This window comes from Haemaphysalis longicornis, unplaced genomic scaffold (assembly GCF_048455015.1).
Source record: "Haemaphysalis longicornis isolate Haplotype H1 unplaced genomic scaffold, Haemaphysalis longicornis Haplotype H1 scaffold_7, whole genome shotgun sequence".
Lineage (NCBI taxonomy): Eukaryota > Metazoa > Arthropoda > Arachnida > Ixodida > Ixodidae > Haemaphysalis > Haemaphysalis longicornis.
The window spans coordinates 27,504,099-27,522,373 of record NW_027526422.1 but is presented as its reverse complement, the minus strand read 5'-3'; the positions used below and the strand labels follow the sequence as shown (position 1 = coordinate 27,522,373).

Sequence of the window (18,275 nt, the reverse complement as noted above, 5' to 3'; positions counted from 1 at the left end):
CACTGCTTGTTGATGAGCAGTACAAAGTTTGCGAGTAGGCACAGCTACGAAGCTTGGCTCACACGTAGTCCCTGTGGGGACAAGCATGCTTCATTTCATTCCCCCCAATTTGGTACACACACGTGCAGTGAGAAAAAGAGATGGCGGGCGACCTTTTCGCAGTGCTCCATGAACTCGGCCAGGTTGAGCAGGGTCTGGGTGATCTCGGGGATGTCCTGGTCCATGAGGGCCTTCTGGAAGTTCTCGATGATCTCCTTCTGGTCGTTCTCCCCCAGGCAGACCCAGCACGACAGGAAGGCCGCATTGAACAGGTCCCTGTTGGTCATTGGCAGAAGGGGCGTCTCAAGACGTTCAAATGCCTTCACACGTCCCACAGTCAACACCTGCGAATTCTGCACTGGCAAGCTTTACTATGACGGCCAGGGGGGTACCAAAGCTTCTTGCTTTCGCACAAAGTGAATTCTCCAAGCTGTTGGATGGCCTATCTTCCTCGACATTTCCAAAAAACATAGAAGAGGCTAGTAGGAGCTAGGAAGGTCAGGATGGATCAAACAGGACGTTCTTATTAAGCTTCGCAGATTATGGCCCCAATTTGGAGCAAGAGAAAGGGGTCCCACTGGTTGTGGCGGTGCACTCACTTGGGCAGCTGGTTGTAGCTGTGGGCCAAGGACCAGCAGGACCGGAGGGCTGGGGACGGCGAGGCCTTCAGCAGCTCAATGCTCAGCCTCCTCAGCCACTCCAGCCAGTCGTCCTTGGAGACCCGCTTGCAGGGGGTCCACAGCTGTGGGGCAGTTGCAGACAACGAGCTTAGCCTTCATTGCACCAACAAACTAGTTAAGCTACTAAAATGCAGAAGCAGCTCCTCACGAAAATATATGCATTTCCTGTGCCTTTGGTACTTGTTTGGAAGTATCCACTAGCATTAAAAAAACGGCATTTAACGAGCAGCCAATGCAACCTCAGCACTACACCCGTTATTCAAATTACACGGTGACCAGAACCAAACCTCCACTTTTTCAAAAGGTTTATCATTGCAAGGCATGCACAACCAAACATACATCAAAGTCTTCACACAGACACTTGAGAAGTCTGCCCTGTGCATCTCTGTACAAGCATCGCCATAAAGTCAACCTTGTTCCCCCAAATGTTTGAAATGGCAGATAGTGACATTCAGAGTCAGGAAACGAGCTTCCTGGATCAGAGAACAAACTAGAGTAGAAGATATCATAGTCCAAATAAAGAAAAAGAAATGGACTTGGGCTGGTCACGTAGTGAGACGAATCAACAACCAGTGGACCACCAGGTCAACAGAATGGATATAGAGAGACAACCTAGACGAAGGGGAAGGCCAATTACTCGATGCAGGGATGAAATAAGGATATTCAGAGGCAAAGAATGAACTCGAGCGGCACAGGACAGGAGAGGTTGGAGGTCAAAGGGAGAGGCCTTTGCAGTGGACATGAGCAGGATGATGATGATTATGACGATGATGGAAGAGGAGGAGGAGGTGCCTCACCCGTTCCAGGTTGGCTGAGCAGACCTTCTGCTTCTTGACCGTGGTGATCTCGGGATTCGTTACGGCCTGGTCCTCCGACTGCTGTCGGCTTCGGGGCTGCCGTCTGTCCATCGTGAACGTTTCCTCGTCATCTACGAGACTCGTGCTCTGCGTACAAAGGCAGCATACTAGCACTCTGGGCCGTCTACGTTTTCTTTCAGGCAAAACAACAAACTGCGCGAGCATCAACACTGTTTATTTGCGCATCCTGCAGCCAATTTGGACGATTTCTTGGGAGATACAAAAGAGAAACTACATCAAATAAACCCAGAGAACAGGTTACATTCTTCATATCGCAAATCTTTGCGACAAAATTTGCAAGGATGCGTTAAAACCAGCAGTTCTGAAGGTAACTATGAGCCCCAACTATTTGTGTTACCAATGGCCTACTTGAGGCCACAGTTTTGAGAGGTTCGAGCTAGATCTGTGTCCTGTCCACGTTCTTTCATTCAGGTTCCACTCATTACTGAACCAATGCTCCATGCTCTGCCGTTGGCTACCCTTCCAAAACCTTTTTATTCTCTGCCAGGCCAGGTCGTTTTGTTAATTTCCCATTTGGAACTTTTTTTCAGCACTCTGCACATGTACATTGAGACTGCCTACAGTTTCTTACGAAACCACAATGAAAGGTCCCTCGGGTGGCATCATCCTTTATTGAAATGAAGTTGATCCAGCAAATTCTAAAGATGCAAACTCATTACACATATTTTTTACTATAGAACTAACATTCCCGGTCAATATTAAGAGTGGATTCTTCTTTCCTGATAGCTGATTTGGCAAGAGGTACCTGCACTGAGTAAATCAGTTTGTGACAATGCCTCAGTACGAAATGCAGCTCCCACCCCTCAGCATCACGGTCTCCCACAAAACCGCTATGGTCTTCTGGAAGCTAGGCTCGGAGGGTGGGGCAAGGCCTGGGTGGTTATTTGCACAAGGCTGAGGTGGCTAGTAAATAATGTCCTAGTATGCAACTCCAGTATAAATAAAAGCCTCATGAATGCTATTAATATAACGTACACAAAACTGCAGAAAAAGGGAGCATTGGGCTAACTGATTCGGATTCACTGCTTGAACAGCACAGACACAGAGAACGAGGAGTGACTGACAAGTGGAATGTTATTCAAGTTTGAAAAGAATATGGAGGTTAAAATATGCACACTAAAGATAAGTTTTTAAAAATCCCGTGAAGGCACCATTGGCACGAAAGCATCACTGGCGTGTCATCCAGAAAGGATACTTCATAATCAAGACACAACTCGGCAACAGTCGCTAGGGAATTGGTGAACTAAGTGCACACGTGGAAGCAAAGACACAAGCAACATACGGTACCCACCCGAATGATTTTCGTGACCAGGGAATTGTACCGCTGATGGGTGATCCTGTGGTTGTCGATCACCTTGGTTGCCAGAGGCAGAAAGACCTTGTACTTTTTGCCCAGCTGAACAACCATAGCACACAAGGTGTCCATTGCTTGCTGCAAAAAACACGATGGCAGGCACAAAGCTAAGGGTTCCAACCAAACACCAAAGAAAAGCAATCGCAGCTACACGAAACAAACCGCTCCTGCAGTGTCAATAAAGTCCCCATATACCGAACTATAACTTCACGGCACTGAAAAGCTGCAATGTAAAAAAAGAGTGAAAATTTTGGGCATGCTGACTAAAAATATCAAGCAATTAGGATGTACCATAACTAGGGAAGCAATACACCTCTAATTAGTCGTGAAGTTTCACCATTTTAACTACGCACCGTCTCACAGAGGACTCTCTCCTTCTCGAAAGCTGAGTGGACAATGGTTTGGTACTTTGCTACAATGGTTTACGCACTTCACGCGTTTCAGAAGCCAATCAGATGGCTAATTAAACCCTCTTCTTCCTTCAGGTTGTTCCAATTTAATACTACTGATACGTCCTGATGGATGCAGCCATAAACCGCAGACTGATGCAGGTGGGCAGAACGTATTTATTAGGCAAAGTGTCCGATTGAAGAGACCAGGCAGAGCAGGTGTTTAGAAAGCAGGTTCCAAAGATGGCCGACAGATCCCGCCAGGCGAGCACAGGAGCTCGAGCTTCAACGCCGTCGCCTTCATGCTATAAGGCTGTCTACTGCACACGGCGCGTACTCCCAACAGCATTCACAAAGGGCGGTATATACCCCAAGAAGGCGATTGTCCTGGTATCATCACGACACTGTACCGACCTTTCTGTTGATTACGTTTCTCAGTTTTAAACTGCACAAGGGAAACCCTTCGCCATACTCCACCCCAGAAGATGCAGCCAAAGTAAATCAAGTGAACCAATCTTTTCCTGCAATGCCACTTGTGTCTCCACAGTGAAGTGCACTGCCAAGTTGCACCCATTGCAAGTGACGGGTCCACACAGGAGAATGCAACGGAAGCTGCCATGATGTGCCACTCACTGAGCGCAACTCGGGGGTAGTGTCAAGGGTGCGGACGAGGGGATGGATGATGCGTGCAGCAAACTCCGAGAAGTCCAGGGACTCGGAGAGAACGTCAATGGTCTCCAGGGCTGTGCTGCAGTGGAGAGGGGAGGAAACACTCACTCTGGTTTCAACATCGCCCCATCCAGTTAATTAAGTGGGTACTGTACTTCAAACATGCTAAATACTCTGCTGCATATTTAAAGTGTCATATCTTAGGTGAAAAAACAATGAAAAAAGAGCAGTGTGCAGGTATGGATGAGCTGAGAACTGCCTTGAGAATTCAGCAAAGTGGCGTAGGTGACCGTGCAAGTAACAAAACGTTTTTGTCCACAAACAAAAATGCATGGCTGTCATCTTTTCCCACACATATCCCATGTAATGCTCACAAACGTCATGCACCAAAATGCAAGGATTGCATATTGGAAAAAATATCGAGTGTTTCACTTTCGATCAATGTTAGCGATATTAGGCTTCACATGTGCAGAATCTGCAAGATATGGTCAGATGAATTCTTATTGCATAAAGTCGGCTCCATCATAGACTTTTGAAAGGCAAAGACTTACGCCCGAACGTTCTTGGGGACATCAGGCGAGTCAAACAACTTGACAATGGGGGGCAGTATCAGGTGCAGGTAGTCGTCAAGGTTGCAACCAAACTTCTGCAGTGCCGTCAGCAGCTGAATTACAGGACACAAACAAAGAGAGCGAATCGCTTTTTAAGAGGACATTTTCGGTCATCTAGCCAACCAGTTACAGATACAAATAAGGAAAGTCCTTACTGGCAAAGTCATTATGAAAAAGCAACATGACGAAATAGCTGTCTCAAAGCTGCTGCTGAAAAACTTTCCTGTAATCAGACCTTTCTCTACGGTGCAACGTGCTAGCAGGGCTGGGATCATTTTTACTCCGCTCATAACTCGGCCCTCCCACAAGCAGCAAAGATTCTCCCACGAAGGTTTCTGCTGAAGTTTCCAAGTGGCAAAGGAGGCCCGTGCCCACAAAGGAGGAGGGGGGGCCTTCGCCCTCTTACCTTGGCGGTGACGGCCCTGTCTGCGCTCATGTCGTGCATGAAGACCTTGAGGGCATGGGGCACCAGCTTGGGCAGGTACACCTTGAAGTCCGACCCCAGAGAGGTCACAATCTGCTCCACCAGCATGATGATGGTCAGCTGGATGGGGCTGTTCACAGCCCAGAACTCCTGCACATCGAGATATGCATTGAGGTTGCGTGACAACAGTGGGGGGGGAGGCATACTGATGCACTCACCTTGATCAGGGCAAAGATGTCGTCCAGGTAGTTGCGGATGTGCTGCCTCACAATGGCAATCAGCTGGCCCAGCTGACGGAAGTGGAACTGCAAGAGGACGTCCACCCAAACTTAGCTTCGACAAAGGTCTCCCTCTCAGTTGCTCTCGAATCCTCCAACTCCCAATGGATTAGGAGTTGGCAATGAGCTCCATTGGGAGCTCATTGCCAAACTTCCAGCGATGCAAAGAATTCGAAAAAAAGAAAGAACTTTCTCTGGATTATTAGCAACGCTTGCGTACCAAATCACGTGACAGCTTAACGAGGAGTTCAAAGCTCGTCTCAGAGCTGTTGCAAGACTTACCTCCCTGAATGTAGCATCTACGGTGCGCACTACATTGAGCAGCGCTGGTAGAACCTGGAAGTAGAAGCAGAAGCAGAAAATTCAGTGAACACGACTCATCAACTAGCACAGCTAACACCAAGCATATGGAATAACCAGAAGGGAAGACATAAAGGGCTAGTGATGGTTATTTGGCTGCAACTGCTCTTAAAAGGGGACACAGAAAAGTGTTATAGAAGCTGTACAATTACACTACCAGGTTTGAATTTAGACTAAGTAGGCCATGTTCTGAGGTATTTCAGACCTAATTACACGCATTTCTTTGGCCCCCAAAAAAGCAGGTACATTCAGAAATGAAGGGCTTTAGAAAGTTGGGGTAGCTGGTTACATAATACTGAAGACCTTGATAGTGTTAACAGATGGGACACAGGATAGAAATACAGAGAACAATCTTCTGACAATGACACTAATAAATTTGCAGGGTACAATTTACCTAATTGTGAGCACATTCAGCTTGTACAAACTGTGTTACAATAACCAACCGGTACAAATGATGAAAATTTAAATTTCTCATGGTGAGTTAGTGCCGAACGATGTTGCAAACCAGTGCCGCAAGTGCTCTTTCACTCCCTTTCCAGTGCTCACCTGTGGCACATAGGGCACGCAGCGGAGGCCGAGGCTCTGGAAGATGAAGACGACCGCCTGGACGACGTTGGTGTGGTGCTGGCTGAGGGTGGGGTCGCGCATGATACGCATCAACGTGGACACCACCATGGCCGGGTAGAACTCTTCCAGGCTCCCCCCCATGCTCACCAGCATCTCGCTCGCACTGAGCTCTGCACGCCCACGTCCACTGGTCAGCACTCCAGCATTGAAACAATCACCCACTTTGCCCAGCTCAAGTGAGGCTAGCACTTCAGTGCTGTGCCAGTAAACGTAAAATGTTGAAGAACAGCACCTGCCTCCTCGTAAGCACGGCATAAGAAAATTTCCATACTAAAATATACACGAAATACGTTTCTCGAAGAATAAGTGACTAATTGGAGCAGCTTCAACTGCAGTACCATTCAACTGCTTGCAAGCATGCCTACGGCAAAAGTTAAGCTTTTACTAGACAGTAACTGTTCTCGGTCATTCACTAATGTCCCAAAAAGAAAAAGGGAGAGGGAGAAAGAGCCACACACTGACCTTGGCTTTCTGGTGGTATCACACTGATGCTGACGACGGCACCAGAGTCGCTGAAATCGTCTATCATCCCCAGGTTTAGCTTGTGCTTGAACGGATCCAGGGCACCCAGAAGACCGAGCACGCGGATAGCCTGGAGGTGTGTTTGGAAGGAACCGTTCATGCACATACAATGCACCAAGTTGCCACCCAGGAAGGAAGGAGCAAATGGACCCACAAACACTTTACTAATGAAAAAAAGAAAATATTAATGCCCAGCTCGATGCAACTTAATTACAACCAACAAACACTGTACTAACCAAAAACACAAACGTTAATGGCCAGCTGGCTCCAGCTCGGCTTACCAAATTTCTGGAGCTAAAGAAACGTTCATTCTTGTATGTGGCTTGAAACCCCATCTATTGTCTTTGTTAGGGCAGCTGCTCTAACGTAAACAAAATGCCAGCCAATAACAGTGCCCGAACAAGCCAATGCTCAGCTTAATACAGAAACACTGTTGCAGTCAAAGTTAGAGACTACTGTACGTGAACTACAAAACGTGACCAACGCCTATGGGCCGAACATAAGGTTCTTGCTTCACAAAAATTTATCCGTAAAATGCATCATTGACAAACACGCGACCACAAGGCAGTTACTGTGGCAGTTACAGTCAAGAAATTGCTCACAGGCACAAAGGCAATGCCTTCAGCATTAAAAAGAACAAACAGAAATGCGCTCACCTCTCTACGAATACTACTGGACTGCTCCGTCTTGAGAAAGTTGAGCAGCACATCCAGAAGGGTGGGGTACTTGTGGTAGGGCTCCACCACATAGCCTGTGCTCTCCACCAACTGGCCCAGGGTCCACAGGCTGATCTGAGAACGAAGGGCAGAAGGCACACACAAGAAGTAAATTACAACAAACAGGTCAAGCTGCAACTTTCGCACGTTTTTTTGAACTGCTCGTATGCGCCGCAGAACTAAACCTGCTCAAGAAATTTTCCGAACAATGACAACTGCAGCTTGGTAACAAAAAGAACTAAACGACTTCAAAGCTCTCTTGTCGCCTTTTCTGCAACTGCTGTGCAGTATGCGCCCTTGACAACGTGTGCTGTTCAATCATGAGCTGTCTAGATAGCAGTGTAGAGCAGTGAATGAACATGTTTTTTGGTTTCTAGCAGCAAGCAATCCCTTATGTTTAGGTGAAGGAAGCCATCCTTACAAAAGGACACTAGACGCCGGGTAACGGTGCATCCCTCTGAGCAACGCAAAACTTGGCAACAAATGGTAATTTCTTAGTGCTTGCAATGCGGCATTGCACTGGTTAGCTGCCATCATACACGGTATCTCTTTCTCTTTTTCCCCTTTTACTGCAACAAATAAAAAACTAACTAACCCCTTCCCTACTGGTAACAGGGGTCCACGCAAAGCTCGTCCAACCCCGTGAAACCAAAAACCAATCCCTTGTGAAATCCCTGTAAAACCAAATGCCCAACCCTGGACCAACCACAACCCAACCGTCGACCAACACCAACCCAATCCGTGTAATTTCGCTGAGCTTGACTCGCATGCAAATGCCCCAAGTTGGTGCTGCTCTTCGGTGAAGCGGACCAAGCGTGGCCTACCCAAGGCGCAGCTGGCCTTAAACTGGCGGGAAAATGGCGCACACGGAGCAAGCTAACCTCCCTTTTCCTTCTTTGAAGGGAGGGACCACCTATGATTGGCTGGGAGCATGGCATAATCTGGCACGCCACCTGTGAGAGGAGCCACCAGCTGCGGGTGAGGAGGGAGCGAATGAGGGAGGAGGAGGGTTTTGCTGGCAACATTGACGGCGACATGAGTCGGCCAATACAAGCTTGGCTTGAAAAATGGAATGTTTCCGGAGCGAGACGTGCACGTTGGGGAAATCCACGAAACGAACCTCTCTCTTGGGCAATGATGACGAGTCCTGGAGCATGTCAATGATGATTGGCAGCAGTTCACTCATCCATTTGCGCATCTCGGTGCCACTGACCTGCAAAAGCCAAGCAAACAAAACAGCAAAAAGTAATGCTCAGATGTTCAGCCATTCATGTAGCACTGATAGGCAGTCTCCTGGTTCAAAATACATGCCAGACCACCACAAAAAAGAAAACAATGTGAAAATTTGTAATCTTCTTCCAGAAATTGTTTCAAAAGAAGGCAAAGTAATCTCAATAAATGCACAAACAGCACTGCTAGTCAAGAGGTCTTCACCGTAGATCCCTTTCTATTGTTTCTCAACACAGTGTATTCTCAGGGAGCCAACCAGTAGCTCACTAAGTGTAAATTTTTTGTCCCCTTTAATGCACACCAGAGTAAAAATTGGCCGCGTATCTGCTCACTTCATTGCAAATGCCAACAAAAGACGACAGTAAATGCCTCCCTTCTCTTTCCCGCTCACCTCTCATGCTGTTCTTCTCCTGTCTCGCTCCTCCCAAGATAAACACACTTGCGGTTTGCTCAAGTCAATTTAAATTTAAATTTACCGCATTCCACTGCTCCATGCCGAATGCCTCGATTCCAGCGCTGCCGTACAGTGAAGACACACGCGAATCGTGACACCGTACTCCACGTGTGTTCCAAGCGGAACATGAAAACTATCTAGTGGAACGTTTCGTGACTGATGCTTTGATTTCTCACAAGGACGGTAGGGAAACCGCCGGTGACCGGTTTTGTATTTTTCTGGATGTATTTTTCATTAAATCAACCCTCCATGTATTTTTAATACAGAAACCACTGCGAATATCACTGATGTGTTGATGTCTTGCCCCAGATAAGTAAAATATCTTGTTTTGGCTCAACAATGTCGACAAGTATGAACATTGCTACCAGACTTAACGTTTAAATTTGGCTGTGGATATATAAACCCACTGTGCAGCATCTGTTTCACTTTGGCCGGGCGGCTGAATCGACAAACGGATGGACGGATGAACGGACAGACCAAAATTTTCGCGTTCACGTGGCCGAAGAAGGACCATCGTCTTCAAAAACAAAACGTGCTCACTTGAGCTTGTTCACCCACTGCCGCCAGGACGCATATAACGACGCCTGGGTTGGGGTCCGGGGCCTTGAGCTTCGGGATCAGCACCTGTAAGCAGCCACAGTAAGTCGAAGCATTTGCAACGGTGACCCTGCAATGACCTCGAAGAGAGTGGGCGGACTTTGTGAACTCACAGCCAGGATGGGCTCCATGTACGGTCGTATCAACCCTGGCGCATTGGACAAGAGATGGCCAAGCATTTTGGCAGCCTGCTCTTTGTTGCGGACCACGCCCGAGTGCTCGAGCTCTGTCAGATTCTGGAAAGGAGAGAGTGCAACAAGTAATTCGCTTTGACCATTTTCCGGTGGGAACCTAAAGTGACGAGTTCATCAGAGGGTATATTGATATAGCACCTTGATTAATTACTTGAGAGCATGTCTCTTTACATGTGACTACCTACTGCAAGAAGAATTTCTAAGCTTTCTTTTTCTTTCACTGTGACCTGAAGGCCTGAGAATATCACTTTAGCAACCATACATTAAGGCCATGAATTTACTTGAATGTACCATGAATTTACCTATCAGCTTTAAAATCTCTGCTGAATAAGTTCATCAAACTACCACAAGAATTTCTTTTTGGTCAGTTTACTATCTTAGAAAAATTCTTTGGAGCAATGCTACAAGCAGCACAGCAATTAAGTCTAACTATAATTGATACATTTCAGAAATAATTTAGGCACGGACGCCATGGTGTAAGATAGATTTATGGTGCCGACTCTGCTAAAAAAAGTGCCTAGGTGATGCGCACCACACGGCACCGTGCATCACTCCCATGATAATAGACCCTGACCCCCACCGTATTTCATACACTTTGTACTATATATCCACAAAAGGAAAGCTATGCCAAGGGGCACAGTTTTTCTCTTGGCAATGAACAGTGCCACGTCTGTCTGCATGCTCCCCTGCAAAGAACACGTGAAAGCTTTCTACCACCCCCAAGTGCCGAGTGTCCCCTCCCAAAATTTTAAGAGTGAAACTCTTTAGCAAATCTTGGTTTTTCTTGTCTGCAGTTAAAAATACCAAGAAATTGCCGAGCGAGAGCACGTGAGCACGGGTCTCGTGGCAACCATTCAGCGTCTCCTGCGTTTGTCAGGCCAAGCATGCCCACTAAGGGAGATTGGTCAAGATCTCCGTTATCAAGGCAACACTTGCTTGGAACGAGAAAGACAGGTCGTAGCGTGCGCTCCTCCAAGCAGGAAGCCCACACTTATCGCAACAATGATGGAGTAAAGGTCATTGTGGCGACAGCGAAGAAGCAAATCGGCTGCAATCGTGGACTTCCGTCGTGATGATCGTGAAGGTTGCGTACAGCTTTGTTACCTTCAAGTCTTCCGCGTTAGTGTGAGATTCCTTCATTTTTATGTCCCAGTGTCCACAAAAGTGCCCAAGACATGCACGTGTTCTCACAAATTCCCCAATGGCACGTGCCGCAGCTTTAAGTGAAGCCCAGGTGGTGTCGGCCTACCTGTATGAGGACCTTGCGGAGGGGCGGCATGATGTAGGCCGGGTTGAGGCTGCTCAGCCGGCCGATGATGCACAGTGCCAGCTCCCGGATCTCGAAGATCTCGTCGTTCAGTGAGATGAACAGGGCGCTCAGGTTCTCTGCCTGGGCCAGGTGGCCGTCAAACTTCTCGTCCAGGGAGGCCAGCACGCAGTACCGCACGTCCGAGTCTGTTTCCGATCCACGATGGAGAGTGGAGGAGCAGGGGAAACGATACTGTTAGTGCCAGCGCAGCACATACGACAGGCAGGACAGGTTTACCATTGATGTTGTTCTAGCCTTCCGTTCCGGCCAATTCATTGCTTCCTACTGTTAGTGCTGACATCTAATTTACACCACCCAAAGACACCCAACACTGAACACTGAAGCCACGGTGGCTTCCCTTGCAATCTCGTGAGTGTAGGCTGAACGGAAGCCCGGTAATGCACAGTCCCCACCCTGTAGCCAAACATGGGCTTGCATGCACTTCCCTGACCCTCACACCTGACACCTGGAGCGGTATTCTCGTAACTGTCCCTTTTGAAAACGTCCCTTTTGCGTCCCTTTCATCGTGACGTACTTCCGGTTGAGCAGTGGGCCTTTGATTCAAATACTGTAACTGTTCTTGCGAACGCATTTTAAAGAACTGAGACCGTATCAGAGTATCTTTTATGTTTACTGCTCCGAGAGGGAACCGAGAATAACGCTACAAAAAATCATCTGCTCCAAATCGTCTGCTCCGAGTAGGCACGGCTCATAGCTCCGCCGTGCTTGTATGCGTCACATCCGGGTGTTCGCTTTTAGCCAATCAGGGCTAACTCAAAAGGGACACTTTCGAAAGGGACACAAAAGGGACAAAACACGGGAATACCGCCCCTGGTCTAGTTACAAAGTTCACCTTACTGGGTAATAATAAAAATAAAAAAAGAAAACATGCTTTTAGCAATGATAAATATTGTGCAACAGCACATACAAAAACAATGATATTTTAAGGCAATACTACAATGTAGGTTGCAGAGAGCGACTAAGCAAAATGCTGCTATGCTTGCTGCAAAAAGAACACAAAGGAAGACCAGAAATTTGAAAGTTGAGTGTGCCACTGTGACATAACAACATGAGGTCATGGCCCAGAGTACCTGTGTCTGTCACACCAGCGAGCAGCAGCTTCCCAAGCACACGCTGCACATCTTCCATCAGAGAGATGCTGTACTTCCCGGTCGCCTTCATGTTCTGGTACCAGGCGGGGGGAAGGAAACACGGGCGAAAATTTTTCTGACGGAAGGACAACAACTCACAAGTGGCACCAGCTAGGCACTGAAGCATGCACCTTCGAATACCAAAGATAGGATGAACAGGACCAAAAAGAAATGTGTATATGAAGAAAACGAACACCAATATCATGCTATGTCGGCCTGCCTACAGTTTATACTTTATTGGCTATGTTTCTTCCCCAACTTAATTGCAAGATGACAACATCGCTGAGTCAAGCAACAATAATTCCAGATGAGGCATCCTAGCTTAAGGTTACAAATACCTGTGCATGCTCCTTATAGCACCTTAGAGCTAAAACCCTCTACCCACTTACCCACACACACAGTATCTTAAAAGCTGTAGATTTCGCTTATTTACCTCCACCTGCTTCCGGGTACCTTCGGCTGCGAAACTTGTTTATCCCCCCTTTTTTAGTTTTTTTTTTTTTATATACAAACATACACACACTAGCTGTGCGCTCAATAACACTAGTACTTCCTCCTCCTGAAGACCAGCACCTGTATAAGAAACCAGAGGTCCAGACAGCTTGTTTGCATGGAAGATCAATGCACCAGAATGAAATCCAGAGGAAGCCCATAAGAATTTCCCTCTCTCTCAACACATGGACAGCACTCGTTGTGCCTGTAGTCCCTCACCTGTAATGCTGGTGAAAGAAGGCAGCAGCACGTCCGAACCGCCTCCAGGCGAATTTCTTTGTGCTCGCTGGTTAAGTAGGTGTTGGCACAGTGCTTGACAAAGCTGGTCAGCGTTCGTCCTGCAAAGTCAGCAGCAACACAGAACTAATGCAGAGTGCAATGACACAGCAAATCCGTGTTCCCCTAAAAACTATTAGGCCTGTGCGAATATTGCAATTTGTACTTTTGAAGCAAACACGAAACAAAAAATAATTTCATTCGAATAGTTCAGTCGAAGCAAATAATTTGCAATCGCCATGCCAAAACTGGAATTTACAACTTCTTAATTAAGTTTGCTTCAGTAACTATAGTTCATAGGTAAAAAAAAAAAAGGTTGTTTAAAACTGTCTGTAAAGACAAGCAAACGAATAATTAAATATGGGCCAGTTCTCAACGTCCACTGGTTTAGCTGCCATTTGACACAACTTGACGCAGTTCAGTGCAATAACATCTGCAATTGATCCAATGTAATTGTGTACCAGAAGATTTAGCCGTTGCTTCTGAAATTATAGTTGTAACTGCTCAAAAAATGCCTTGTTTATTTTGTAGAACCCTTTAGCGTTGATCTGAGCAGCCCCCTGTGCTCGTTTAGCAGTTTTGATTACACATATTACCGTACTTACCCGATTCTAACGCGCACTCAATTTTCCAGGCAAAAAACGAAAAAACTTGCACCTCCGATTGTAACGTGCACAGAACTTTGTGAGAAAGAAAAACGAATGCGAGAGAAATGGGTGATTTATTTCCCGAAGTAATCTCACACATCTCGCTCCTCATCACTTTTCGAGAGTTCCTTGTCGCTTTCCACTGACCACACCATCTCGTCCTCGGTGCCATCAAGCGCGTTCGCGATGCCACACTTCTGAACGAACGTTCAGCCATGGTCGATGGGATCGTGGCCCACGCCTCGCACACCCCTCCCGCGAGCTTTCCCAGAGGCGCATGCTTCAGCCAACCGCTCGTTGTGAACGCGTGAGAGCTGCTCGTAAGCCGTGGAAGCGGCGCACCTTCATTGCCGCTGCTGCCATTGCTGTTATAAAGCGCACAAGTGGAACAATCTGACGATTTGTGTGAACGCCGTTAGAAAAGCCTAGGTGCCTAGGCTATGGTAGCCACCATACCCAGGCTTCCTGCATCCGAAAAATCGTTGCTAAAAGCTTTGGTGCCATGTGGCGATGGGTGGGACGAAATTTCAGCTGTTTCGGCAGTTTCGGTTTCATATCCGATTCTAACACGCTGCGATTTTCCGGCCTATTTTTCCGGAAAAAAAGTGCGCATTAGAATTGGGTAAGTACGGTATGCCGAAATTTCGTTTTTTCTTTCTCTCTCTTTTTTTGTCCCTTTTCTGGCCCGTGCAAGCTACAAAATGCCTTTTATATGTGCCAAAGGCACAAGAACACAGCAAACAATTTACAGGACTCAGAAGGTTGTAGCTCTGAGCACCAGAGTCTCCTTACCCTGAAAGTCGAAGCTACCCAGCGTCTTCAAGGCGAGTGATATGGTTGCGACATCAGTGGTTTCTGAAAAACACACAAATTTTTGCAAATGCTGCAGCACAGATTATGAAGCTGAGACAACAAACTAGTAGTCAGTAAACAGCCAAACAAGAACGACAAAGCCCCATGTTGGATTCACAACAGTAATAAAGCACTGTCACGCCAATGGCAGTTAAGGTAATGTGTAGACACACAGAAGCAGAAGGATAGCTCCTATCCCCTTTATGAAACAAGATAACAAAATTGCCTCTTCAGTCAAGAAATGAACTCAAATGTAAATTAAGTTTTACATTTGGACACCACCTGCCTGCCTTTCAGGTCAAGGTTTCCAGGGTTCTCATCTCCAACATGCCACTTCCTTTTATTGTGCACATCCCATGTTTCAACCAGAAGTCATGCTAAAGGCATGCAAATGGTTTTTTCTACGGCATTTTGCTCCATTTTTTTTAATTTTTCTCCATTTTTCTACTTCCTGTCCTAAGGTAATGAAGAGGAACTGTTTTAACTTAAGTTAGACCTTATAATTCACGTACCATATTTTCACGCATATAACCTGCGCCTCCATGAGCCCCAGAGAGAAACAAAATAATGTATCCTCGCATCACTGACTGCGATAACACAACCTGTCACCCTTCATTAAATAAAAGGAGCACTGCACAATTATGTTGTGTTTATTCAAAAAACAAATGGTCCAGTGGTTGTCAAACTTTTTTTTTTCACCTCCATAAGGACCCAAATAACAGGGAATGCAGGCAGAAAATGCTGCCAAAAAAAAAAAGTTATAGTGCTATACTACAAGGCACATCTACAGAACTGATTATTTGTGGATAGCTGCTAGATTGTCAGAAGCTTCCTGCTTGCTTGTGCCAAGGAGAGTGTCTGTTACCTCATCATATTCCATGCTGGCAAGTGTGCTCACAATAAATATCGGAAAGCATGAGTTCAAGATTGAACTATAAAACTTGTTTTTGTTTTTGCTTTTGACAACAGAGCCGCTCAAAGATTGCAATGACGGTGCTTACATCACAGCACAGCGTAGATTGCAGTGAAGCTGCATTTGGAGGCAAGATACATGTACAGGGGTGAGACAGCTGAATCAGATTTGGGAGCAGTTTTTGGAGCAGCGAAATCTCGATTTTGGAGCAGAACAGCCTTGATTTGGAGCAGTTAGCTAGATTTTATGTCACCTTAGGAGCCTAAAAAATCAAATTTATGGCAACTCGGGGGGGGGGGGGGGGGGGGGGAGCAGAAGTTTTTTCTACCAGAGTATCACAAGGTACAAACTGCACTACCTTCTTACAAACCATTTTTAAATTTTCAGGCATTATGCATGGTAGCGTGGAGTGCTGTTGCAAATATCAAATTGAAAAACTAAGCAATCGTATGGCATTTTTAGTATCCTGTGAATGCCGAAATCATTATTTTTGTAATCCCAGACTCGACTTTACGCACAATTGTACAGCCACGGAAAAGGTTTCGAAAAACGAGGTGACGATACGTCGCACCCCACCAGCCCTCCCATTTCAATCCCCAAGGTAGATGTTCACTACGATCATAATTTTAGTAATGTTGGTATGTTTAGCCACCTTCCTTTTTTGCATTAAATTTCACTTCAGGTAGATGAACCATTATTACTACCGTGCAATATTAGCCCGTCTCGCTATAGGACACTGCTTGAACATTTTGCAGCGATGTAGCCTGCGCCACCACTTCTGCAGTGTCGATCCCCCCATTCCCGCCACTCGCAAGCTCTCTGTCACGGGGAGCAATAACTCAGCGTTTTATAACACTGCAATGGGTCTGAAATTTCACTTCAAGCACGCACTGCGCCAAACAGTCAAGGCCGAAACACGGCGAATTCGCAGGCCCCAGGTTGTTTTTGATGAACTCCCGTCTTTCGAGTCGCACAACTTCCCGCAATAGATCAAATGACTAAATGTAAATCCAGCCACCCCCATAACCAAAATCACGGTAGGAATTGGTGAAGAGCACTACTCTGCCTGAACCACGAGCAACTGCTTCGCCCGGCGGCCATGTTTTCTAATCTTCCCCACACCAAGATGGCGGCGCCAAGTAATGTCGTTCCGGATCCGAAAATTGCCGTTGTTTCATCAACTTGCACAAGTATTTTATCGCCTCAGTACACATGAGTATTGTTTCTACAGGTCTTTGCAGTGGTTTTTGATGGGAAAACTTTAAAAACGCCCAGAATATAACATGTCCAACCCCCCAATGTGACTTTCGAAAAAACTATCTCGGGGACCATTTTATGCATTTTTTTTAATTTAATGATCAATGAAACCTTTACAAACTGCATTACCTTGGGGGTGCTGGAAAATTATGCCCTCAGAAAGCATTTTTTCCCCACTGCAGCTGACGGGAGCGTTAAAATCCTTGGCTCTCACACTGTTTCGGAGCAGTTCGGCAAAATTTTTACAATTTTCAAGCTTTTGGAGCAGCCTGGCACAGGAACACAACTTCGTATCAAAACTGCGCAATATGCGCAGCTATCTCACCCCTGCATGTATTACTCCCAACCCAGCATAGTTCTCAAGATTTGTCAACTATTGCTACATATTATATGTGCAAATATACGGTGCACTTGAACATGGTGCAAACGAAACGCGGTACTCTGTCACCCAGCCTCATTTTGTCGCAACTGTACATAACCTCCAGCGCTACTATAAGTTAACCCCAGCAAAGTAAACGAAAGCTAAGACTGGGTAGGGCCCAATGCTAAGGTGGTCAGATGCTGTAAAACATTTCGAAGATGACAAACGCCATTGGCGAGGCATGAATAACATGAAGTACAGTTAAGGAAAAAAGTAAAAGCTCATTAATTTGAACCGTTTGCATTAATGAAAGTTCGAACTAACAAAGGCGAAGAATAACAACAGAACACAGGGATAGGGAAGCAGTAATGCAAAAATGCAAATCGGCAGAAAGTGTGCATGGCACACGAATATGAAAGATACTGAATGCCAACAACTTTTATTTGTTTGAGCGCATTCATGTTTTGAGAGAGCCCAAGTAGTAACCAGACAGTCAAAAATTCCCAAGTAAGGTTATTCTGTACACCAAGCGAGAATCACTGTTACGGGTATATTCTGCTTCACCTACCACTATAGGACGTTCCCTCTGCTATACGCTACACCCTCAAGTGCCAACAATGTTGTGTAGCCTAAAATTAAATCCCCCTTTACACAGATTCATGCAAACTTTTTGAGCGTACACTGATGGGCAGTAGTCGGTGCTATGACCCTGTTAACTCTTTCGCTACCGCGCCTATCAAAATCGATCAATTTGATCGATACTTTTGGGAGCGCCTTTCATAGCGTTCCAGGCGTTTCTCGAACAAGTAAAGCTGTTCGGAGTTAGATCAGAAAATGGCCTTTCAAAATCAGTTTTGTTTTCATTTTTGCAACGGAAACGTGATTTTTGACACGCTTTTGAATCACCTGGTTGTGGAAAAGGGGCGTGGTCATCGCGCCTCAAGGCTACCAACGAAGAATGCGTGCAACTCGTAATTACTCTGCACCAGCGCTTG

General features: G+C 46.2%; 1 protein-coding gene across 1 annotated transcript in view; it reads right to left on the bottom strand.

Annotated features, from left to right (window-relative positions):
• Positions 1–18,275, bottom strand: part of Mtor (serine/threonine-protein kinase Tor) — a 72,872-nt gene that overhangs the window by 47,004 nt on the left and 7,593 nt on the right. The window contains exons 8-26 of the mRNA XM_077676415.1: positions 14,690–14,752; positions 13,194–13,312; positions 12,423–12,516; positions 11,272–11,477; positions 9,942–10,064; positions 9,772–9,855; positions 8,668–8,760; positions 7,488–7,622; positions 6,772–6,901; positions 6,229–6,419; positions 5,605–5,658; positions 5,263–5,349; positions 5,027–5,194; positions 4,561–4,673; positions 3,974–4,088; positions 2,889–3,029; positions 1,517–1,663; positions 639–781; positions 153–315 (exon numbers count right to left, since the gene is read on the bottom strand). Coding sequence (XP_077532541.1) covers positions 153–315; positions 639–781; positions 1,517–1,663; positions 2,889–3,029; positions 3,974–4,088; positions 4,561–4,673; positions 5,027–5,194; positions 5,263–5,349; positions 5,605–5,658; positions 6,229–6,419; positions 6,772–6,901; positions 7,488–7,622; positions 8,668–8,760; positions 9,772–9,855; positions 9,942–10,064; positions 11,272–11,477; positions 12,423–12,516; positions 13,194–13,312; positions 14,690–14,752 — 2,369 coding nt within the window. The remainder of the gene's footprint in view (positions 1–152; positions 316–638; positions 782–1,516; positions 1,664–2,888; positions 3,030–3,973; positions 4,089–4,560; positions 4,674–5,026; positions 5,195–5,262; positions 5,350–5,604; positions 5,659–6,228; positions 6,420–6,771; positions 6,902–7,487; positions 7,623–8,667; positions 8,761–9,771; positions 9,856–9,941; positions 10,065–11,271; positions 11,478–12,422; positions 12,517–13,193; positions 13,313–14,689; positions 14,753–18,275) is intronic.